Source organism: Carassius carassius, chromosome 35 (assembly GCF_963082965.1).
Source record: "Carassius carassius chromosome 35, fCarCar2.1, whole genome shotgun sequence".
NCBI classification, from domain to species: domain Eukaryota; kingdom Metazoa; phylum Chordata; class Actinopteri; order Cypriniformes; family Cyprinidae; genus Carassius; species Carassius carassius.
In genome coordinates, this window is record NC_081789.1 from 16,171,611 (window position 1) to 16,197,169 (window position 25,559).

At 42.8% G+C, this 25,559-nt stretch overlaps 1 protein-coding gene across 1 annotated transcript in view; it reads left to right on the forward strand.

Annotated features, from left to right (window-relative positions):
- c35h8orf34 (chromosome 35 C8orf34 homolog) overlaps window positions 1-25,559 on the forward strand; it is a 108,630-nt gene that overhangs the window by 66,729 nt on the left and 16,342 nt on the right. Inside the window, exon 11 of the mRNA XM_059524608.1 lies at window positions 14,473-14,602. Coding sequence (XP_059380591.1) covers window positions 14,473-14,602 — 130 coding nt within the window. The remainder of the gene's footprint in view (window positions 1-14,472; window positions 14,603-25,559) is intronic.

The following is a 25,559-nucleotide window of genomic DNA, read 5'->3' on the forward strand; positions in this document are numbered from 1 at the left end:
ATGGGAATTTAACTGTATACAGGTTTCTGTCACTACAGCAGCCCCAAACTCCCTATAACCCATCGTGAAGTGGTTATTTTTCTATCAGCAGCAGAACAGAGAGTGCAGCTGTAATTACAGACTAAAAGTGTTGGAAAAATCTCTTTAGGAATCTTTTAGGAGTCGTGTGTGGAGCTTATGGGCTGAGAGCTCCAGACAGAGTGGCAACATCAGACATGTGAGGCTTCTTCTTCGTCGCCCAGTGGGGACACCCAAGGAGCTGTGTCTACCCTGAGAAACCGTACCACAGAGTAAACAATGCCGTCCGGACACCGTATAGGGCCTCACACACACTTACGTCTGCTTTCTCATTCACACAGAAACATGCTCTTTACTTTGGCTTGCATATTAAAGACCTGTCTCTCTTTCTGAAAAGAGAGAGACAGAGAAAGTGTGAAAGGAGGCCCCATCGTCTATAGATTACACAGTGCCAGTGAGCTAAGAGCGAGATGGCTAATGTTTCCCACATGGAGCGGCGTGTGTGAAAGGATCAGATCACCTACTGCTGCTTTTTAAAGCTTAATGTGGTTGATTTCTGGTTAATTGCTTATTTGGGCTCTATTTGAAAGGCAAATGCGATTTGTCTTCCTAATATCTTATTACTAACTGGTCCTCAGGGGTTCTCTCGTCTTGTCGCCCAGAATGGCAGGGAAAACAAACGTAATACTTTTATGAGCTGAGTCACTTCTTGGGACAACAATAGTCATGGGGCTGTATCTGTGCTGATCTCCTCCTGGCTGTAACTCGTGTTTTTACCCTCATAAGATGAACAGAGCTGCTTATGGACTCCAGGTTGCATAGAGCATCTTGGGAGACTTCAGTTTGCTTGAAAATACAACCTGTATTTTTACATACATTTTTATTAATTAATTAATTTTTTACTGTTTCTTACTGGTTTTTATAATCTGTTTATATGATGACCTTTATTTATTATTATGAACTTTATTTAACTGATGTATTTTATTGTATATAATTCAATTATATATATAAGGGTAACACAGTGACTCCAACTAGCCACTTTGGCGGGTTGAATAATTGCCAGTGTGTGAGTTGGAGGCTAAGTATAAGTTTAGCACAGATATATTTTCACTCGTGAACTCTTTGACTGAGGGCTTCAGAGTGTCTCTCTCTGTCAAGCGATTTGTGATATTTCTCAGTTCATCAGTGGATACGCAGCGCACCTGTATTTGATGTACCGTAAACTCTAGTGTGAAGGTGCACAAAACGCCGTCGCTTTCTCTCTCACACACACACGCAGATACCAAGAGAGAGAGAGAGAGAGAGAGAGAGAGAGAGAGAGAGAATTGACTCACTACATTTAAACAATATTCTTTGTTGTATTTTCCTGTCAAAATAACGGCGTTCCTATGGAAGTCTTCAGCTTTTAAGAACAGTCGGGTTTTCCGGTAGTGGGTGGTGTTAATGCGCAAACAGCAATCCCATTGGCCGGCGCTCACCTATTGTCGTCCCTGTTTTGATTTCAGCAAATCAGTTCAAGCGAACGGACAAAACCTGATTAATATTCATGAATCCAGCAGCTCATTAATCCTTAGTAATCCTTAGTGTGTTTTATAGTTCTTATTATTAGAATTCGTATCATTATTATCCTATCAGTATTTTTGTTAGTTTTTTTTCCAAAAATTTTTGTCAGAAACATTGAATGACAGAAAAAAACTGTGCCATTTTACAAATATATATATATATATATATATATATATATATATATATATATATATATATATAGTCATATATATCTCAATCAGCCTGGCGAGTAAACTAAAATATTTACTAGCCAATGGCGATTCAATTGCCAAGGTGTCTGCAGAGGGTTGTAACCTAAACAGTAGTCATTATTAGGGCCTGAGCACAAAAATGACACAAACTGAAATGTGTTCTTTATGATGAGAGGAACGTTCGGCTCAAATTTTAATGAAGATAAAAGTAAATATTAGCACGCCATAGTCAACTTTTATCAGGTAATTTCACAAAAACAAAAATGTGGCTAGTTAAAATGCTGTGTGGCTAGTAACTTTGGAAAACCAAAAAAGTTAATGTCATATATATATTATACTGCAAATAATTGCATTACCTAAATAATTGGCTCTGCTTAAGTTGGGCAATTTTATTTAATTCATTTTTTTGTTTTTGCCTTGGTGTGTATGTTTATGTGTGTGTGTACGTGTGTGTGTGTGTGTGTGTGTGTGTGTTTTATTGTCAATAACAGTGAATTCATGTGACAAATTGACATTTCACTTATAAATAGTTACCCTGCAGAAAGTAGGAAGTCAGAAAAATGTCAGAAAATATTTTAGTTTTAAAACTGTATTATTCATTCTACCCTTTGCCGGTCAATTTAGGATATAATTTAGAAATTCTCTAATCAGGTATTTAAAAAATAATCGGTTTTTGTTTTCATAAAATGAGAATCAGATGGAATAATTTAATTGAACTTCTTGAGCCTGGCCTGGAAGTTTCATTGTTAAACTGACTGAGAAGGAAGTATTTTTTTTTTCTGCGTATGCTAATTATGTCCATGTCTGTACTACTGAAATATTTGTTTTTGAATGGTTGGAAAATGTGGATATGTGGTTTTTTTTTCCTATGGGCTTCACTTTTGTTGTGACAGCCTCCCACCTTGGCAGATCAGAAATATTTCAGCTTCAACCTTTTCTATTAATATTGGCATGCTTTGCTATATAAGCCATCACACATTAATGGGTCTCTCTCTCATGTGGTTTCCGGTCTTGATTGTCTTAGTACTGGGGTGATATTAAAAAAACAGCCTTGAGGAGAGCTTGCTTTGACTGCGTGAGCTAAAACAGTAAAGTTTGGTCACGGCTGCGTATTGGCCTTCCTGATCTTTCTGATTAGACCTGCTCATTTATAACATGGAAAAATTTAGTTGTTCTTGACACAGATGATGTCTGTTTCATTATACATTATTGCAGGAAGAAAAATCCTCCATTCCACATATCAAGATTTGTTTTTCTCTTACGAGAGCTCTCTCGTACTGCGTCTTAGCTAACATGACGTCATCGCTGCTCGCACGGATCTTCTCTGCTGCTGGGCAGGCTGCGTCTGCGCTACACACCATGGCCACGCTGCAGATTTTCCAGGGCGATCTCCTCCGCAAGCTGGATGAGATGGGACCTGAAGCGATCTGTCTCGTGGATCTGAGGAGTGCTTCGGATCTCTCCCTCCGCGCTACTAAGTCCGCTGCACAGGCCATGGGACGGGTTATGGCTTCCGCTACGGTGGCTGAGAGGCATTTGTGGCTGACGCTTTCTGACATCAAGGAATCTGAGCGCGCTGCGTTCCTCGACGCGCCGCTGACTCCTGCTGGCCTCTTCAGATCATCTGTCAACGAGTTTGTGGAGAGATTCGCCGAGGCCCAGAAAGCTTCGCTGGCGTTCAAGCACTTCTTGCCGAAGCGCTCCGGTTCTGCAGCTAGCCGCTCTAGGCCGGCCCCACAGAGCTCTCAGCCACGCCCACCGCCTCCAACTGCGTACTCGCGACAGTGTCAGCAACGCAGCTCGAGACCCCGTTCTCGCACTTCAAGCCGTCGCCCCGCACCGCGGGAGCCGCGGCAGAGGATTGCGGTGAAGCCAGAAGCCCCGAAAGCATCCTAGCACTGCTGGGAAAGCGCCGGTGTTCGAGTTCCGCTGCGGCCGAGCTCTCACCCAAGCGTCCCGCTGTTGCAGTTCCAAGAGTTGTGACTGCCTCAGTGTCTTCTGCAATGCGCAAGCCTGCACGAGTGCCCGCTTGCCTGCACACAAAAGCCGTTATCACGGCTACCCAGATGTTTCACGAAAAGAGTGTGTTTTCTGGTGTTCCGGCCACGGCCGATGGTGCTATAAATGTAAGGACGATGCCCACTCCTCAGTGCCCATCTCCACATGTAAGCACAGCCCTGCACACAGGGCCTGCGCCCATAAAAGTGACTCAAGTCGATCGCGCACACTGCATAGTAAGCGTGCCCACCCCTCAGTGCCCACAATTACTATGTCACACGCGTCATGTGGTTTCTGTAAAAACGAAACCCGCGCACGCTCATCCGGCCACGGCCGATGGTGCTATAAATGCAGTGACGATGCCCACTCCTCAGTGCCCATCTCCACATGTAAGCACAGCCCTGCACACAGGGCTCGCGCACATAAGATCGACACAGATCGGTCGAGCGCGCCGCATAGTAAGCGTGCCCACCCCTCAGTGCCCACAATTACTATGTCACACGCGTCATGTGGTTTCTGTAAAAACAAAACCCGTGCACGCTCGTCCGGCCACGGCCGATGGTGCTATAAATGCGGTGTCGATGCCCACTCCTCAGTGCCCATCTCCACATGTAAGCACAGCCCTGCACACAGGGCTCGCGCACATAAGATCGACACAGATCGGGCGAGCGCGCCGCATAGTAAACGTGCCCACTCCCCAGTGCCCACATACACTATGTCACATACGGCGCGCGGCCTCTGTAAAACCGAGGCTCGTGCATGTGCGCTCTGCACAAGCAGACAGTGAGTTGAAAGTGGTAAATGTGCACATATGCAGCCCACAGTTACTCGCAAACATATCGAGTCCCACGGGACCTGCTCAGCCTTCCCCCAGTCGGTTAAGCACCGAGACGGGGTCAAGGAGGAGCGATCTGCCCGCTGTGATCAGCGCGCTCCCCGCCTCAGATGCGCAGCACACCCGAGCACCGCTGTTGCCCGGTCAACAGAGCGCGCTTCGCATCCAGCCCTTAGCCATTCATGCAGATGCATGGTCAGCGCTTCCAGGGGTTTCGGTTTGGGTGCTAGGCATTATAAAGAGAGGCTACTCGCTACAGTTTTGTCGACGCCCTCCGCGCTTTTCAGCGTGCGTCGAAACTACGGTCAAAACAGAAGTAGCACACATACTTCGGGCCGAAATATCAAAACTGTTGAGCAAAGGGGCTGTAGAGCCTGTGTCTCAAGCTCAAAGCGAGGGGGGGCTGTACAGCAGATACTTTCTGGTGCCCAAGAGAGACGGGGGTCTCAGGCCCATACTGGATCTAAGACAGCTGAACAAGGCATTGATGAAACGCAGTTTCAAAATGGTTACGACCAGGAAGCTCCTCGCGCAGATTCGCAGAGGGGACTGGTTCATGCCAATAGATCTGAAGGACGCGTATTTTCAAATACAGATAGCGTCAAACCCCAGGCGATATTTGAGATTCGCCTTCGAGGGCCAGGCATACCAGTTTACAGTCCTGCCGTTCGGCTTGTCCGTGGCTCCTCGTACATTTACGAGATGCATGGATGCAGCGCTCGCTCCTCTCAGACTCAGAGGCATGCGAGTGCTGAATTATTTGGACGACTGGCTGGTTCTGGCCCGATCACGAGCGGAGCTCGTGGACCACAGGGCCGTTTTGCTCGATCACCTCGAGAAGCTCGGCCTCAGTGTCAATTGGGCGAAGAGTTCGCTGAACCCCAGTCAGACGATTCTGTTTCTGGGTATAGTTCTGAACTCGTGTTCCATGACGGCGCAGCTGTCACCACAGCGCCTGATGGGCATTCAGCGCGCAGCGAGTTCTTTCCCATGCGGCGCGACCGTGTCGCTCAAACACTGTCAGAGGATGCTGGGCCTCATGGCCTCAGCATCTCCGGCTCTGCAGCTGGGCCTGCTCCGCATGCGCCCCCTGCAGTTCTGGCTGAAGGCACGGGTGCCGCGCAGAGCGTGGGCGTCTGGCCGGCTGCATTTCAAGGTCAATCAGAGCTGTGTCACGGCTCTGGCACCTTGGACAGCGAACGGCTGGTACCGATCAGGTGTAAGCCTGGGGACTTCCCCGAATGTGAAGATGGTGTCGACGGACGCCTCCACTTCGGGATGGGGAGCGCTGCTTGAGGGCAGACGGTTTTGGAAGCCATGAAGGGTCCCCCTTTTGAGCCTATCCAATCAGTTAGCCTTCAGCATCTGTCGTTCAAGACAGTATTCTTGTTGGCTCTCACCTCAGTGAAGCGTGTGGGTGATCTGCACGCGCTCTCGGTGAGCCAGTCGTGCTTGGAGTTTGGGCCTAATGACTCAAGGGTCATACTCAAACCTAGGCACGGTTATGTGCCGAAATCCCTCAACACGCCGTTTTGGGCTCAGGTTATTGCCTTGTCTGCCCTGCCGGTGTCAGGAGAGGATAGAGACTCGAGTCTTCTTTGCCCTGTCAGGGTTTTAAGAGCTTATGTGTCTCACTCTGCTGCCTTTCGGCAGACGGATTAGCTGTTTGTCTCGTTCGGTGGACGTTCCAAGGGAATGGCTGTTTCGAGACAGACTCTATCCAGATGGATAGTTGATGCCATAGCGTTAGCTTACGCTTACAGGGGCCTGCAGTGCCCGTTGGGCGTCAGAGCACACTCCACAAGAGGCGTCGCCTCGTCGTGGGCGTGGTCTACTGGGATCTCCTTGCAGGATATATGTATGGCGGCAGGTTGGGCCTCGCCATCTACATTTATCAGGTTCTATAACCTGGAGGTTCCCGCCTTGCAAGCAAGGCTGCTGTCGGTATAGTCGAATCAGGGCCCTGAGGGAATTCTGAGTTCATGAGCGCCATGCGCTGCCGACTGTTATATGGGCAGTATTGCGTAAGACCCGCATTGCCACATTGGTCAGGCCTTGCCTCAGCTGTGTGATGTCATATTGCCGCATCTACGGATGCTGCTAGATATGGGACGGAGGGCTTTCCCCCTTTTCTGTCCTGGACTCTCTGTGAGTCCCTCAGGTGACTGTGCACTGTAAATCCTGGGCGTTGCTTCAGGTTTATTGGTGTGTGATCCCTGCGCGCACGGCGTTTTACATTGGGTTCCCGTAGCATCTTAGCTAAGACGTAGTACGAGAGAGCTCTCATAAGAGAACGTACTCGGTTACTAAACGTAACCTCGGTTCTCTCTAGAAGAGCGAACGAGTACTGCATTCTCTGCCGTGCGCACGATTCACTCTGGTTCGCTTTGGCAATGAAATAAATCAGGTGAGTCAGCCTTTTCGAGCTCCTTTTGTAGGTTGGGCCACACCCTTTTCGGCGGGAAGTGGCAAGAAGGGCGCGAAGCATCAGCCTGCGCTCGATAGGCTGTGCAGTTGCCGCAGAACAAGCCAATGAGCGAACGAGCCGTCTCGCGTATGTACTGCTGCAAATGCGCTTTACAAAAATACAAAATTAAGGATAATTTTTTGCTTCAGTATTTCGTGAAAAGAGACTTTTCCCGTAGCGTCTTAGCTAAGACGCAGTACTCGTTCGCTCTTCTAGAGAGAACCGAGGTTACGTTTAGTAACCGAGTACGTTTCAGTCCTCTACTGCAGTCTGAATTTACCTCTACACCTCTAATACACAGTGGGGCCCTAAAGTCTGAATCCACATTGAAAATCAAGGATTCAAAAATCTAATTCAATCCCGAAAATAAACACATTTTAGCCTTCCTTCCATTTTAGAATCCTTAATCCTACCCCATACCTAAACATACTGTAACAACTACTTTACTAACTATTAATAAGCAGCAAATTAGGAGTTTTTAGATACGAATGTTATAGTTACTTAATAGTGAGAATTCCCAAACTAAAGTATATATTTTTTGGATAAGACATCCTGGAACATGAAATCAGTGGAGAAATAAAGCATACTTCTCAAATTGCACACAAATCTGATTCTCACAAAGCATTTCAGAAGCATTTAGTGCGCTCTTTTGTTTTTGGCCCCTGTCTTATCTATTACTATAGCTAGATATTTATTCTTAGTGCATTGGTTGGTTATTAACTGCTCACAAATGCACTTTTTGCAATCCTTGCTATCAGTATTGGAAAGACATTTCTTAAACATTTACTTTAGCGTTCAGCAGGAAATTGATGATGTTTCTTTAATTAGGTAAGTATGGATACGCTCATTCTCTTGGCATCTGCTTTTGTAGCAGTCTATACTGTAAACCATCTGCTCTTACTTTAGGAAGAGTCATGAGTTACTTTTATTTTAACTTTTAATTGACAGGTGATAATGAGGATCCTGTTTCATTTGTCTGTAAAACGTTTTTCAGAACTCCACGTTGAAGAAAATAGCATTGTATTATTGCTTTCTTGAGTGAAACAGCAGGGGTGGCCTCAATTTCTTCTTCTGTATGGGGTCCCTGAGCTCTTATGGGGGTCTGGGACCCTGCAGCTCCCCCTCAATTCAAACACTGAATGTAATTCAGGCAATTTATAAGATATATGCCAGAGGAGCTGACAGACTCTCCCATATATTCCGGCGAGCCATCTGGTTCATGTTTTTCACTCATTACAAATCTCTGAAATGTTGTCCAGCTAACATAATATAGCGATAGCATTAACAAATTGTTCAGTGGTCCTCTAGAACCAAGACTATTGTCAGGCAAGATGCAGAGAAACACACTCTTAAATGTCACACACCTGCCTGAAGCCTGTTATATACGATGCTCACTGCCTAGATGGATGTTTTCAGTGTGATTCACATGTTTGACTTTGTTATAAACTAAATATTCAGAAGTGATCTGGTTGAATGAAGTTATTTCAACAGGTAACGTGTGGTTTGTGTGAGTTCTGCGGGTTTGTGTTTTTTTTTCATGTATAATCCAGGTGCACACAGTATGTCATGCTGCAGGGCTCTGTGGTTTAGAGGTTTAGAGTTTAATCATATAATAAATTTGTTATTGTCCATTTCCCTTTTGATTTTGGCACAGCGCCCATGAACATGCATTATGTGGGTTTACATGCTGCCAGCACAAGTAGATTTAATAAACCTTTGTGTTAGACTTCATTTCCGTTTACTATGCGCTCTATTATAGCACCAGAGGGGAGGTTTGCTTGTGTCTTTGTGTACGATTTAAATCTGTTAGCACTGAAATTATATTTGATTTTGTTAATGGACGTTGGGTAAAATGGATGTGCGCAGATGTTTCAATTGGCTCTTAATAGATATGAAAAAACACATCAATTAAAAACATAAGAGTTGTCTCTTATGTTTTCAATTTATGAGTTTTTCCATTACCAAATGTTATTCAGGGTTTTATACTGTACTTTGTAAGCTAAAACTAAAAATATTTGATTATAGAAATAAAGATAATAAAATATATATAAATATTAGATGAAAAATGCACCAATGTTGCTTTGTCAACTAAATGAAATATTAAGACACTGAAAATAAATCAATGAAAAAAACACCACCACCACCACCAAAAAAAAAAAAAAAAAAAACAATGCATATATTATCAAATATAACTTTAAAAAGTATAAATAATTTGTTTGTCTATACAAATATTGTCCAATAATGGACAATCCAGCATACAGTGACTGATACAGAGCTTTGATGACTGATGATCCGAAAAATGTTAATATATATATATATATGAAAGTCACTACTAAGCATTACATCATTATCTTCATCTGTCAGACTTTGAACTCAAAGACAAAGCAAAAAAAAAAAAAAAAAAAGATAAATTATATACTGGACTGTTTTGTGGCCATTTTTATCTCTCACATTTAGCAAACAAACAGTGGAAGAGGCTTTCAACTGGTTTTAGCAGCCCAGCCCAAAGGGACTGATGCAATGCGGTCAGTGATGTTTGCTTCCTTGTGCCAGGGTGGGACACCGCTCTTTGTAGTGACTCTCTTCCCTTGTGGCAGGTTGGTGTGGGCAGAACACAAGCCTCAGCGATCTGTGTACATGCTTAACATCACTGTGGCTTAAGCCTGCGGCCTCCAACATGTCCGTAAAGAGCCTGCACATGCAGATGTGACAGCAGGCAATGAGCCAAGGCAATTTTGTCCCTGTGCGGTAAATATGCACAGGCCAGCAGCAATGGCAAATGTTAAATCCTTGACTTTCCTTGTGGTTTTTGAACCTGCTTCCAATGAGTTGGACATTTCTGAACAATTATAATGCCATTTGATGTGCGTAAGAGAAACGCCGCAGCTTTACTAGCCTGTTTAATAGCCTTTGAGAGTGAAGTGTTGTGCTTTTCCTGTGAGGATTGAGGTGAATGGTGGATCGGTCGCCAGTGGCACGACCTAAATATGGGCACACAAACACAACGTGAGTACATAAAATGCGAACGGTTGTTGAGTGGTCTCATATTTATTCTCAATCTGCATTTAATTTCTTAAGCAATTGGAACCATGCTTGTGAGTGGACAGAAGCCCCTTTAAAAGTGGTTGCAAGCTTTGGTGGACCAGTCAGCTTGCTCTTAATCCACAATTTCTCAAAGAAAACGTAAAACAGCTGCTTTTTTTGGCCGGTAAACAGCTTGTCTCTGATGGACGCACACGAAACTGAATTGTTGAAACTAGTTTGACTCATTCTCTTCCGAGTCGCACGCACACATCACAATCAATAAAGACAAATGTCGCTGTAAACCACAGGCGTGCTGAAGGGAACGGCAGTGTGCTTCCCAAATATTTCTTCAGTTCGTAAGTATCTAAGATCTATTATGGGTTTGTATAGTCAATGACGGTTCTAAGTGGATCCAATAAACCTCAAGAGAACGGATTGGCCAGTACGGCGGAATCAGAAATAAATCATCCGCGAATATTAACACTGACATGCATCTCTTAACAGCAGCCTCATCGTTTATGAAACAGTTTCTGTTAACTGTCATTCATATTTATTTGTTGTTACTGTAAATGTAGACGCATGTCTATAGAGAAATGTCAAAATATTTGCGAGGGAAGAGTTTTCTTTCCAGCATGTTTGGATGGATGGCGCTTTCGTTGTTTCGTGAGGTTCGGAGAATCTCTTCAGAGTTAAAATTAGTGTTTGTTTGTATTATCGTCCTCTATCTGTATGTATGGACATGATCTGACCTTGCTCTGTTTAAGTTATAAGTGCATTATGGGCCAGGATGCCGGAATCACAGATATGTTTTTGTTTATATGAATGTATCTTGGGTTATTGGGCTAATATACTCTTCCTTCGTTGTTTATGTTGTTAGTGTGTTGGGTGTAAAATGTGTGTCTCTCCACCTATGTGTCTGTCTGTCTATCTCTTAAAAGTTGTTCACAAAGGCATCATTTGATCTTAAAATATAATAAAAACAGTAATATTGTGAAATATTAATTTATTGCTACCACATTTTAAAGGGTTTAGATTTTTTTTGAAATCATGATTTTTTGATGTAGAGAAAGTAAAAAAATTCTAAAAAAATTATTAGATTATTAATTTGTTTTATTCATAGATCAATATCTTGTGGCATCAAACTTCAAAATAAACCGTTTAGAAGCAGACGTTCAGCCAATACTGCTGTCATATGTTTATCTTCTTGATTTGTCCGCCACAATTACCAACAAACAATTCATTGTTTAGCTGTTTCTTCCTAGATTATATTATTTATAGATACTTTTCAGCACTTGTGCAATGGAAAGTTGCAGTAGTATAAACATGTCAGGATGCATAAACAGCTTAAAAAAAAACGGTATTGTGAACAAAAAATGACACTTTTTGGGCAGCGTTCATTAAGGTAAGAAAATATAATACTCAAGTATAAGTACCATCACATTTTAACAGTGAGAGGGAGGCAAAAATGGGATAGACCAAGAGCGATAATTAAGCACATCTGATCCAGTTAATCTAATCAATCAGGCTTATTCGAAAACTACATGGTATGTGTGTTGGAGCAGGGTTGGAACTAAAATCTGCAGGACTGTGGCCCTCCAGGAACTGAGTTTGACACCCCTGGGATAGGCCTATAAATCTCAAACCAGTTGTTTTTAATTAAAGGAATCAGTTATTTAGAATAAAAAAAAATTATTCACTATATATATAAATATATATTCACTATATAAATTATTCATTATATTAAAACACAGAAGCTTCATCTGAAGTGGGATTTTGATGTATTTACCCACTGTTTAATGCAGGACATGAATGCATTTAACCTGCAGTTACAAATGCAGAAATAATGTTTTGATATAAAAGATACATAAAATGTTAAATAATCATTTGAAATAAAAAATTTAAAAATAATAGTAATAAAATCAGTACAGTAGATACTTTAAATGTAAAATTAAAACAGCCAGTAGGAAAATTCAGAAAGTCACTGTTGATAAGTGAGGCATTGCAATTAAACTGAATCATTTAACTGGTGACTCATTCATGAACGAAACACCGTCATTGCGGAGAGATGCAAAACTGTGTTATGGTGGCTGTGTTTGGAATAGTTTTTATTGTCGAAATAGACCAAAAAAAGGCAATATGGTGTCTAAAATCTCTTTATTAACTTGTTGTTTATTGAACTGTTGTAAAAAAAAAAATCTGTATGCAATCATGCTGATTTTTGAAGGAAAAAACGTCACTCTTCGTGTGATATTGATTTACTATATAAAATTATATAAATTTTCTGCCCCTATATCTTCAGTTTTGTGATCATTCTAAATGCATTTTAACAGACTAAATCACGCAGTGAAAGAACGCACTCTAAATGCATGCGCACTAGTCTAATCTACTAGACTTCATGGCACTGTAGGAGATTTGTTTGGTTTTTGGCAAAATACTGATAATGTCAAATTGCACATCGTTAAAATAGCAATTACGATATTATCACAGACGATATCACACACCTTGCACCACTGTGTTTTTGGCTAATTTGTGCAAAACCTTTTGCTAAACTGTCAAAGCTTAATTTTAACCACCAATGCAGTGATTGCAAGTATTTTCCTTACCTCTACATTCTTGCAAAGGGTTGATGTTGAGATTTTATAAGCTGCTAGTTTAGTCTTTCTAGGCAAACACAACTTACATTGCATAATAGAGCTTAAATATGGCCAGCTCAGGGCTTCACTTAATTTCCTTCGAGTTCAACTTCAGCTGGGTCTGCACCTTAACGCCTGTCTTGTCCGTCTGCATCTTTCGTGTGATTTTAGCGCCAGTTTGATCTCCTATATTTGCTTAAGTAGTTTCCAGAGAGCGTTTGTTTTTTTTGTTTTTGTTTTTTGTTTTTTTTAACTCCGTAATTAATGTGTTTTGAAATGTAGCAAAGGACAATACTTCAAACTAAATATGGTTAAGTAAAAGTAAAATTACAGATTTTACAAACTACTTTAAAAAGTAGAAGTACACAAAAAAGCTACTCAATTACAGTAACGTGGGTAAATGTAATTCGTTATTTTCCACCTCCAGAATTAAAATGCTTAATTTTGAGCAAATAAAACTATTATACACAATAATTATTGCATTCAATACTGACATTACTTTACATTATAACTGCATTGACTAGAAATATTGAGTGTTTATTTATTACTTCTTTCCCAAGTCTACACGCATGATGTGTACAGTACGTATAACAGCTCCAGATTGCTATTTAAAATGTTATGGATACAAAAACTGATTACCTACCCTTTCTTTTAATTGTGACTTCTCAAGTCCATCTGTTCTCCTTGGGGCATTAAGGATGTGTTTGAATAATATACCACAGATCTGCCTAGATTTAGTATGATACTGCAATCAAGACCAAACAAGAACCAGCGGAGAAGGTGGAAATGCTAATTTATTAAATATTTGGTAACTGTTTAGTAAAGGGACCAATTCTCACTATTAGCATGCCTATTATTAAAATATTGGCTGTTTATGAGTACTTATAAAGCACATATTCTGCATGACCATATTCTACATCCTCAATCCTAAACTTAACAACTACCTAATTTTTAATAATCAGCGAATTAGGAGTTTATTGATGCAAAAGTCATAGTTAACGGTTTGTTAATAGCAAGAATTTGACCTTAAAATAAAGCGTGACCGAATATTTGTATATAATTCTTTTTGATGTGTAATGTTCAGTGCCCTGCTGTTACAACATTTAGCATTTGCATCCCACAAACCAGTGCCAGTCCAGTAATAAGACTAGATTTGTTATAAAAACAGTGTTTCTTGCGTTGCCCGGCAAGTATGCATGTTAGCAATAAGCAAAATCATTACACACCAATATGATTTTGATTCATCTGTTGTTAAGGTTTATTCTCCTTAATCTTGAATTGAAAGGCTGTATTCTTGATCCCCAAACCACAAGTTTATTATCGCAAAATAGCAGGATCTCTACGCTGCCTGTTATCCATTCTCGGATCTCGGAGTTTATTGATTGTTACTTCAAAATCCTGTAACCACTACTGAACATCTATCACAGTGTTCACAAATAAAATTTCAGTCCTTGCCGCCATCCAGACTTTCATCCCAAAGAACTGTGGTTTCAGTGTTTTTCTTATTTCTCTTAAAAAATAATTGGCCCTCATTATAACAGATATGGCACAGTGTTGTAACCATAAGTCGTATGTAAAAAGGAGTGAAATTCAAAGCTAATGTGACTCTGTTTTGTGTGTGTGTGTGTGTGTGTGTGTGTGTGTGTGTGTGTGTGTGTGTGTGTGTGTGTGTGTGTGTGTGTGTGTGTGTGTGTGTGTGTGTGTGTGTGTGTGTGTGTGTGTGTGTGTGTGTGTGTGCCATAGCGTCACCCTGTCTGGGCATCGGATGTGAAGCCGATTAGAGGCACGAGCCCCCAGACGCCCAGACGTGCTCTGCAACTCCAGGACTCGCTTTTCTCCAAAGAACTGGAGAATATGGGCAAACATCTTGCTGGTAGGTTTTTAACACAGACACCCACATGCATATAAAACAGGCCACCTTTCCATACAGTCTGACACTGTCAAAGGCCACACATGTAAAAGTCTGTCTGCGAACACAGGGATGAAGGTGTCTGATTGGCTAATTAAAAGCTGATCCACCTATTCAAAAATGTGGTTAAAAAACGGTGACCATCTTTGATTCATTTAATAATGCCACCACCACACAAGCTTGTTAGCGTCACTGTGAAGTGACAAATCTCTGTCTGTAGTTGATCAAACTCAGATGATGGTTTGATCTCGCAGACCTTTGTTAGACGTTGTGTGTGTGAGCGACGTTCATTTAGTTTGGTAACCGCTTGAAAGCATTGGGCAAAACCAAAGGCTCAAACAGCATCAAGCATTCCAACATGTGTCGCACAGTTGTTTGTTTATACATGTACTGCTTTTTATTTCTATTCGCTGTCGCACACCAAATACATTTAAAACGCATTAAGTATTTAAGAAGGGCACTCTCACTAAGTCATCAGGGCAACAGCTGTGTGTATGTGTGTGTGGATGTGGGAGGTTGACATTTAAACCAGAAAAGTTAACAACTTTAGCAAAGTAGACTCTAATATGTAGCTTTTGCACGCATACTTAGCTAATCAGAAAACACTATAATTGTTGTTGATGTTTCATATAAACACACACACACACATATATATATATATATATATATATATATATATATATATATATATATATCAGTGGTTCCCAACCTTTTTCAACTCGCGGCCCACACATCCAAACATATATGTTTGCGCGGCCCACTGCAAAAAAAATAAATAATAATAACTGACCCCGCTATTGTACGGTTAATAACTTAGTACTCAGAAGCTAGATTGTTAACTGTATTTATTGAATGAACTAGGGCTGTGCGATATGGGGAAAAAACATCGCGATTTCTTTGATCAATTTTGATATTTAGATTTTAATCACAATTTTGACGCACACATAGGCCTATATGCTTTACAGTCATAAATGCATTCAGGATGAATTTGAAACATATTTCCAAAAGAAAACCAATTAGAGCTTTATCAAAAAGTTGTAACGTCTCTAGAACAGACATAAGTCAAAATAATCACTAAAGGTGTAACAACATTTATAGACTTATGGCAAAAAATAAATAAAATAGGCCTATAAATATATACAGTTATGTGTGCGGTGCAGAAGCAGCAGAGAGAGTGCATTATTGTAACGCGAAAGCACATTAAAATAATGCACGAGAGCGAATCTCTCCGCTCGCACGCAGATTTCCTTTTGCTCTGTCACAAAACCAGACGAGATTGCTCAGATACACGCTGCTCTCACCCGGAGAGAGTGTGCGCACTTAAAACGTTTCTCATCACACTTAAACTGTGTCCTGTGCACTCACAACTCTCTCTATGCTCATGTGCTAGATATTAATTTTCGCACGTTTTTATTTAAAGCCTTTTACCTCGTGCAGTGTGAACGCTCTGATCCGTCAACATGGGCTCGGAAAAAAAGGCGCATCGCAGACAGTGTGTGAACCTGGAATTAGGCATATGCCCAGTCTGTTCTGTTCTCGCAGTAGGCGCTGCATTCTGATTGGATCAGATAGCATAATGCGGGAGGTCAGAGCCGCGGAAAATCTTGCTATAAAGCGATTTAGAAATCGCGCAGGCTCAAATCGTTTTTTTATGACGATTTCTATTAATCGCACAGCCCTAGAATGAACTGGCAATGAACAGAAAATAACTCGGACTGGCACCGCTCAGCAAAACGGGAAAACCAGATTCAGGCAGAGCTCGGCAGCGGGTAGACAGTCAGCGGAGCAAGCAGTCAGGGAACATGTTGAAAGCATTTATGCATGTTTGAATTTGTTGTTCTGTAGCATATGCAGCAAAAATATCTAAGATAAATTGGCGGTTTATTCTTAAACCAATCAGCAAGCTCCAATAGTGGAAGCATAGTTAGAGTTTAATATTTATTTTTTGTTATTTAATTATATATATGAAATATATTATTATTTATTTTATTAGTAATTAGTGGGCCGCGGCCCACAGGTTGAAAACCACTGATATATATATATATACATATATATATATATATATATATATATATATATATATATATATATATATATATATATATATATATATATATACATATATATATATATATATATACATATATATATATATATACATATATACTGTATATGTAACCATGGACCACAAAACCAGTCTTATGTGTAGTGTTATGTGAGATTTATACTTCATCTGAAAGCTGAATAAGTATGCTTTCCATTTATTTATGGTTTATTAGGATTGGACAATATTTGGACGAGATAGACATTTTTTAAAATCTGGAATCTGAGGGTGCCAAAAAAATCAAAATTCTAAGGAAATCGCCTTTGAAAATGTCCAAATGAATTCTTAGCAATGTATATTACTAATCAAAAATTAAGTTTTGATATATTTAAGGAAGGAAATTTACAAAATATCTTCATGGAACATGATCTTTACTTAATATCCTAATGATTTTTGACATAAAAGAAAAATATATAATTTTGTAATATAATATAATATAATTTTATATAAAATATACCCCAGTGACTTAAGACTGGTTTTGTGGTACAAGGTTTCACACACACACACACACACACACACACACACACACACACACACACACACTTATGTGTAGTGTTATGTGAGATTTATACTTCATCTGAAAGCTGAATAAGTATGCTTTCCATTTATTTATGGTTTATTAGGATTGGACAATATTTGGACGAGATAGACATTTTTTAAAATCTGGAATCTGAGGGTGCCAAAAAAATCAAAATTCTACGGAAATCGCCTTTGAAAATGTCCAAATGAATTCTAAGCAATGCATATTACTAATCAAAAATTAAGTTTTGATATATTTAAGGAAGGAAATTTACAAAATATCTTCATGGAACATGATCTTTACTTAATATCCTAATGATTTTTGACATAAAAGAAAAATATATAATTTTGTAATATAATATAATATAATATAATTTTATATAAAATATACCACAGTGACTTAAGACTGGTTTTGTGGTACAAGGTTTCACACACACACACACACACACACACACACACACACACACACACACACACACATATATACAGTACAGACCAAACGTTTGGAAACATTACTATTTTTAATGTTTTTGAAAGAAGTTTCTTCTGCTCATCAAGCCTGCATTTATTTGATCAAAAATACAGACAAAAAATATAATATTGTGAAATATTATTACAATTTAAAATTACTGTTTTTAAATGTATTATACTTTAAATTATAATTTATTTCTGTGATGCAATGCTGAATTTTTAGGATCATTATCACATGATCCTTTAGAAATTATTCTAATATGATGATTCATTATCAAAGTTGGAAACAGTTCTGCTGCTTAATATTTTTTCAGAACATGTGATACTTTTTAGGATACTTTGATGAATAAAAAGTAAAAAAAAAAAGTAAAAAAAAAAAAAATCAGTCAGTAATTTTTGTAATCAGTCAGTAATTTTTGTAAAAAAAATCAGTCAGTAATCTTTTTTTTTCTTAATAAAACGTACTCGGTTACTAAACGTAACCTCGGTTCTCTCTAGAAGAGCGAACGAGTACTGCGTCTTAGCTAAGACGCTACGGGAAAAGTCTCTTTTCACGAAATACTGAAGCAAAAAATTATCCTTAATTTTGTATTTTTGTAAAGCGCATTTGCAGCAGTACACAGCCATAGGCGAGACGGCTCGCTCGCTCACTGGCTTGTTCTGCGGCAACTGCACAGCCTATCGAGCGCAGGCTGATGCAACATCAGACCAATAAGGGCGCTTCGCGCCCTTCTTGCCACTTCCCGCCGAAACGGGTGTGGCCCAACCTATAAAAGGAGCTCGAAAAGGCTGACTCACCTGATTTATTTCATCGCCGAAGCGAACCAGAGTGAATCGTACGCACGGCAGAGAACGCAGTATTCGTTCGCTCTTCTAGAGAGAACCGAGGTTACGTTTAGTAACCGAGGTTACGTTTAGTAATCTTACGAGAGCTCTCTCGTACTGCGTCTTAGCTAAGACGCTACGGGAACCCGATGTAAAACGCCGTGCGCGCAGGGATCACACACCAATAAACCTGAAGCAACGCCCAGGATTTACAGTGCACAGTCACCTGAGGGACTCACAGAGAGTCCGGGACAGAAAAGGGGGAAAGCCCTCCGTCCCATATCTAGCAGCATCCGTAGATGCGGCAATATGACATCACACAGCCGAGGCAAGGCCTGACCAATGTGGCAATGCGGGTCTTACGCAATACTGCCCATATAACAGTCGGCAGCGCATAGCGCTCATGAATTCAGAATTCCCCTCAGGGCCCTGATTCTTCTATACCGACAGCAGCCTTGCTTGCAAGGCGGGAACCTCCAGGTTATAGAACCTGATAAATGTAGACGGCGAGGCCCAACCCGCCGCCATACATATATCCTGCAAGGAGATCCCAGTAGACCACGCCCACGACGAGGCGACGCCTCTTGTGGAGTGTGCTCTGACGCCCAACGGGCACTGAAGGCCCCTGGAAGCGTAAGCTAACGCTATGGCGTCAACTATCCATCTGGATAGAGTCTGTCTCGAAACAGCCATTCCTTTGGAACGTCCACCGAACGAGACAAATAGCTGCTCCGTCTGCCGAAAGGCAGCAGAGCGAGACACATAAGCTCTTAAAACCCTGACAGGGCAAAGAAGACTCGAGTCTCCATCCTCCCCTGACACCGGCAGGGCAGACAGGGCAATAACCTGAGCCCGAAACGGTGTATTGAGGGATTTCGGCACATAACCGTGCCTAGGTTTGAGTATGACCCTTGAGTCATTGGGCCCAAACTCCAAGCACGACTGGCTCACCGAGAGCGCGTGCAAATCACCCACACGCTTCACAGAAGCGAGAGCCAACAAGAATACTGTCTTGAACGACAGATGCTGAAGGCTAACCGATTGGATAGGCTCAAAAGGGGGACCCTTCAAGGCCTCCAAAACCGCCGCGAGGTCCCACATAGGGACTGACGGAGGTCTGGGAGGATTCAGCCTGCTAGCTCCTCTGAGGAACCGGATGACTAAATCGTTCCTTCCTATTGACTGACCGGACGCCGTTTCAGAAAACGCCGCGATGGCCGCCACATAAACTTTGAGCGTGGATGGGGCTCTGCCCTTATCCAACAGCTCCTGTAGGAAGGAGAGGACCTCCGTCACCTCACAACTAAGGGGTGAATAACCTCGAGCTGTGCACCAGCTGGAGAACACCGACCACTTCGAGGCATACAGACATCGTGTCGACGGAGCTCTAGCCTGAGTGATGGTATTTAGCACTCCCACTGCGAGATCAGCGGGTAACCGTTGAGTGCCCATACATGGAGGGACCACAACTCCGGTTGAGGGTGCCAAATCGAGCCCCTGGCCTGCGAGAGGAGATCTCTCCTCAACGGTACTGGCCATGGGGCGACATCTGCTAATTGCATCAAATCTGGGAACCATGGTTGGTTCTTCCAAAGAGGTGCCACAAGCAGCATTGAACATCTCGTTTCTCTCACCCGTTCTATCACCTGCGGAAGGAGGGAGACGGGAGGGAACGCATAAAGCGGGCAGCACGGCCATTTCCGTGACAGCGCGCTTTCGTTCTTGGAAAAGAACGCGGGGCAGTGAGCGTTTTCGTGGGACGCAAAGAGGTCCACCTCCGCCATGCCAAGTCTCTCCCACAACAGCCGAACTGTTTGCGGGTGTAGAGACCATTCGCCCGTAGGGACATTGCCTCTGGACAGCCTGTCTGGACCCAGATTCTGCAGTCCAGGCACATGCACTGCTCTCAGCGAGCGCACGTTGCGTTGAGCCCAAATCAGGAGGCGTTCCGTCAGCCTGTACAGGTTTCGGGACCCGAGACCGCCCCGGCGATTTATGTAGGACACGCTCTGCGCGGCACCCGAGCCTTCAGCCAGAACTGCAGGGGGCGCATGCGGAGCAGGCCCAGCCGCAGAACCGGAGATGCTGAGGCCATGAGACCCAGCATCTTTTGACAGTGTTTGAGCGACACAGTCGCGCCGCAGCGGAAAGAACTCGCTGCGCGCTGAATGCCCATCGTGCGCTGTGGTGACAGTCGCGCCGTCATGGAACACGAGTTCAGAACTATACCCAGAAACAGGATCGTCTGACTGGGGATCAGCGAACTCTTCGCCGAATTGACACTGAGGCCGAGCTTCTCGAGGTGATCGAGTAAAACGGCCCTGTGGTCCACGAGCTCCGCTCGTGATTGGGCCAGAACCAGCCAGTCGTCCAAATAATTCAGCACTCGTATGCCTCTGAGTCTGAGAGGAGCGAGCGCTGCATCCATGCACCTCGTAAACGTACGAGGAGCTACGGACAAGCCGAATGGCAGGACTGCAAACTGTTATGCCTGGCCCCCGAAGGCGAATCTCAAAAACCGCCTGTGGTTTGACGCTATCTGTATTTGAAAATACGCGTCCTTCAGATCTATTGACATGAACCAGTCCCCTCCGCGAATCTGCGCGAGGAGCTTCCTGGTCGTGAGCATTTTGAAACTGCGTTTCATCAATGCCTTGTTCAGCTGTCTTAGATCCAGTATGGGCCTGAACACCAGAAAAAACACTGTTTTTGTGAAACATCTGGGTAGCCGTGATAACGGCTTTTGTGTGCAGGCAAGCGGGCACTCGTGCAGGCTTGCGCATTGCAGAAGACACTGAGGCAGTCGCAACTCTTGGAACTGCAACAGCGGCGCGCTTGGGTGAGAGCTCGGCCGCAGCGGAACTCGAACACCGGCGCTTTCCCAGCAGTGCTAGGATGCTTTCGGGGCTTCTGGCTTCACCGCAATCCTCTGCCGCGGCTCCCGCGGCGCGGGGCGACGGCTCGAAGAGCGAGAACGGGGTCCCGAGCTGCGTTCGTGATGTCGTGATGGCGCAGCAGGAGGCGGTGGGCGTGACTGAGAGCTCTGTGGGGCCGGTCTAGAGCGACTAGCTGCAGTACTGGAGCGCTTCGGCAAGAAGTGCTTGAACGCCTGTGAAGCTTTCTGGTCCTCGGCAAATCTCTCCACAAACTCGTTGACGGAAGATCCAAAGAGGCCGGCAGGAGTTAGCGGAGCGACAAGAAACGCAGCGCGCTCAGACTCCTTGATGTCAGAAAGTGTCAGCCACAAATGCCTCTCAGCCACCGTAGCGGAAGCCATAACCCGTCCCATGGCCTGTGCAGCGGACTTAGTAGCGCGGAGGGAGAGATCCGAAGCACTCCTCAGATCCGCGAGACAGATCGCTTCAGGTCCCATCTCATCCAGCTTCCGGAGAAGATCGCCCTGGAAAATCTGTAGCGTCGCCATGGTGTGTAACGCAGACGCAGCCTGCCCAGCAGCAGAGAATATCCGTGCGAGCAGCGATGACGTCATGCGGCAGGCTTTGGATGGCAACGCCGCCTTAGTCCGCCGTCCAGCAGAGGGCGGGTAAAGGTGCGCTGCTATAGCCTGTTCCACCGGCCGAAGTGACAGGTAGCCTCTGTTCTTAGCACCGTCCAGTGTGGAGAATGCTGACGAAACAGATGAGCGGATTCTCGCCGAGAATGGAGCGTCCCAAGCCTTCGCCACTTCTTCGTGAAGCTCAGGAAGAAAAGGGGCTTGTTTTGAGCTTGAGGAAGAGCGCTCATCCGGAAGATAGCTACCATCCAGCCGGGAACGTGAAGGGGGCGCTGGTGCAGACCACTCGAGGCCGAGGCTCGCCGCGGCCAACGAGAGTACACGCATCAGCTCCTTATCGATATCCCCCCGTCTGCTGGGCCTCTGAGCAGCGGGCGCGAGATCCACGGAGCTCGCCCAACCCTCACTGCCCGAAGCAAGCAGAGAGCAAGTGTCTTCTTCCTCCGTCGCGGGCCTGAGATCCACTTCCTCCGATGACGCGTCGGCAAGCAGCGGACGCTGAGCATCGGGAAGCGATGCAGGGGAGACCGGCGAAGCGGCGGGAACCGGCGAGCTCGGCCGAGCTGGAGGCGGTTCTGGTAGGCGCTGCGAGCGGCGCTTCTGACGGCGCTGCGGCCCAGCAGATGATGCAGGCTTCGAGAAGGATGCCAGGCGAGTCCTCAGAGTCACCATAGGCATCAACTCGCAATGAGGACATCCGCCATCAGCGAGCGCGAGCGCTGCATGGTCTTCACCCAGACAGGAGACGCAGATGACATGACGATCTCCTTCGCTGAGCGGGGTTCTGCACGAGCCGCACGAAGGCATCTTTAAAAAGACGCAGCTCTTTTGTGAATGTGCGTCGCAGGGCGAACACACACACAGAATATCACAGAACAAGGATTATAAAGGATATGGGCGCCGGATAGCGCAGCAGGAACGGCAGTGGAAGGCGGCAGTGCCAGCGGCTTCAGGATGGCTCGTCCTGCTGATATGCTCTTCCAGACGGCGCTTGCTTCCTCGTGATCCAGCGATGCGTGAGCTTCGCTGAAGAGATGAAAAATCAGGTGAGTCAGCCTTTTCGAGCTCCTTTTATAGGTTGGGCCACACCCGTTTCGGCGGGAAGTGGCAAGAAGGGCGCGAAGCGCCCTTATTGGTCTGATGTTGCATCAGCCTGTGCTCGATAGGCTGTGCAGTTGCCGCAGAACAAGCCAATGAGCGAGCGAGCCGTCTCGCCTATGGCTGTGTACTGCTGCAAATGCGCTTTACAAAAATACAAAATTAAGGATAATTTTTTGCTTCAGTATTTCGTGAAAAGAGACTTTTCCCGTAGCGTCTTAGCTAAGACGCAGTACGAGAGAGCTTTCGTAAGAGAACCAATACTTTTATTCAGCAAGGATGTGTTAAATTGATAAAAAGTGATAGTAAAGAAAATATATTATTAGAATATATATTATTAGAATTTTTTTTTTATTTTGAATAAATGCAGTTCTTTTTAACCTTTTATTCATCAAATATATTAGACAGCAGAACTGTTTCCAACACTCATAATAAATCAGAATATTAGAATGATTTCTAAATGATCATGTGATAGACTGGATGTTACATGTGACACTGAAGGCTGGAGTAATGATGCTGAAAATTCAGCTTTGCATCACAGGAATAAATTATTTTTTTAAAGTATATTCAAATAGAAAACTATTATTTTAAGTTGTAATAATATTTCACAATATTACTGTTTTTTCTGTATTTTTGATCAAATAAATGCAGGCTTGATGAGCAGAAGAAACTTCTTTCAAAAACATTAAAAATAGTAATGTTTCCAAACTTTTGGTCTGTACTGTATATGTATAATTCTCTCTCTATATATATAACTCTTTATATATAAAGAATTTTCATAAAATACACACAGACACACACACACACAATTAAATTAAATGACATAATTTTATCATTTTTATCATTTTAAAATTAAAAGGCATATGGTTAACTGACTTGTTTAAAGGTTGAAAACTGTGTGTTTTAGCTGTGATTCCCATCCACTTGCATTAAATGACTAACAGACTGCAACGGTTTGTTTTAAAAATCTCAGTTTGTGTTCCACTGAAGAAACAAAGTCACCAACAGCTTGAATGCCCTGGGGGTAAGCAGATAAACATCACATTTTCATTTTTGGCTGAACTATCCCTTTAAATATTGTATAAAAATGCTAAATTATAAATGTAAATATAAATTACCCAGACCTTTTGTCTATTAACAATAAAATGTTTTGTTAAAGCCAGTTTTTTTTAATACACACACACACACACACACACACACACACACACACACACACACATATATATATATATATATATATATATATATATATAGGCTATCTTGAATTGCCTGTTGTAATGTAAATTCTTTCTCACATTTCCCGCTATAAACAATAAAGGGCAACATGAACATGTATGTGGGAAGTGTTTATCTAGTGTGCTTGTTATTCCGTGACTCAGTCAGTGAGAAGCTTATTCTGACATCACTTTGCGGGAAAATTCATCCCTGCTTTCAGATGGCATTGATTTAAAGCCGTTTGTCTGTTGCATTATATCTGAACAAAGTCATCCCCATAGGACCAGGCATTAGCCTCATTCAACAGCCTAATTTACCCCTTTCATGCTTTTATTAGCTGTTAATGTTCTCTGTGTTGAAAGCCAGGCTTCTTCTTTTATCTCATTATTACCTCAATTATGTGGTCAACTAAATCCTCAAGACTCCTTTTAATTTACGATCAGGCTGCGTTGTTTTTGTTTTAGGAATTTAAGAGCTTGATATTTGACTTGTGCCCAAAGGACAATGTTATTGCCTGTTTTTTTTAGTTTTTTTTTTTTTTTGGCAGAGAAAAGCCACTTTTGGATAAATAAAACATCACTTTTAGCTAGCTGGAATTCCTCAGATCTCTCTCTCTCTTCCTCTGCAGAGATGAACGTTTTGAACGTGTAGATATGTAGGGAGAAAGTCGGGAATCAATAAGGTTGCATATTTTCTAAATGATGGGTTTGCGTGCTTGAGGATTGTAGCCTTGTGGGAAGTGCATTTGCTTTTTTTTTATCACAAGCTATTTATAATAGATTAGATGTGCTGCTTGTTAACTTGTTAGCTTGTCTTTTTTTAGTCTTAGGGTCACTATTCATATGCTGTTGTCCTTCACCACTACAGTAGCTTCAGTAACACTTTATTTTAAGGACCAATTTGTCACAGTGTCTGGGTTGTGTCCCTGGGTTTCCACTAGATGTCCCCCTTTCTCACGGTGTCTGTCACCTTATCACTTCCTGTTCCCTTATTTGGTCACCTTCCTCCTTGTTAGTAATTGATTGTTCCCCACCTGTCTCCTGTTCCCTCATTATCCTTCTGTGTATTTATACCCGGTCTGTCTGAGTCTGTGTTACGGAGTCCTTGTTTAATGTCCTATAGTTATTCATGTCCGTCGCTTCTTGCCTTGCTTTGCCTTGTCTTCGTGTCTTGTT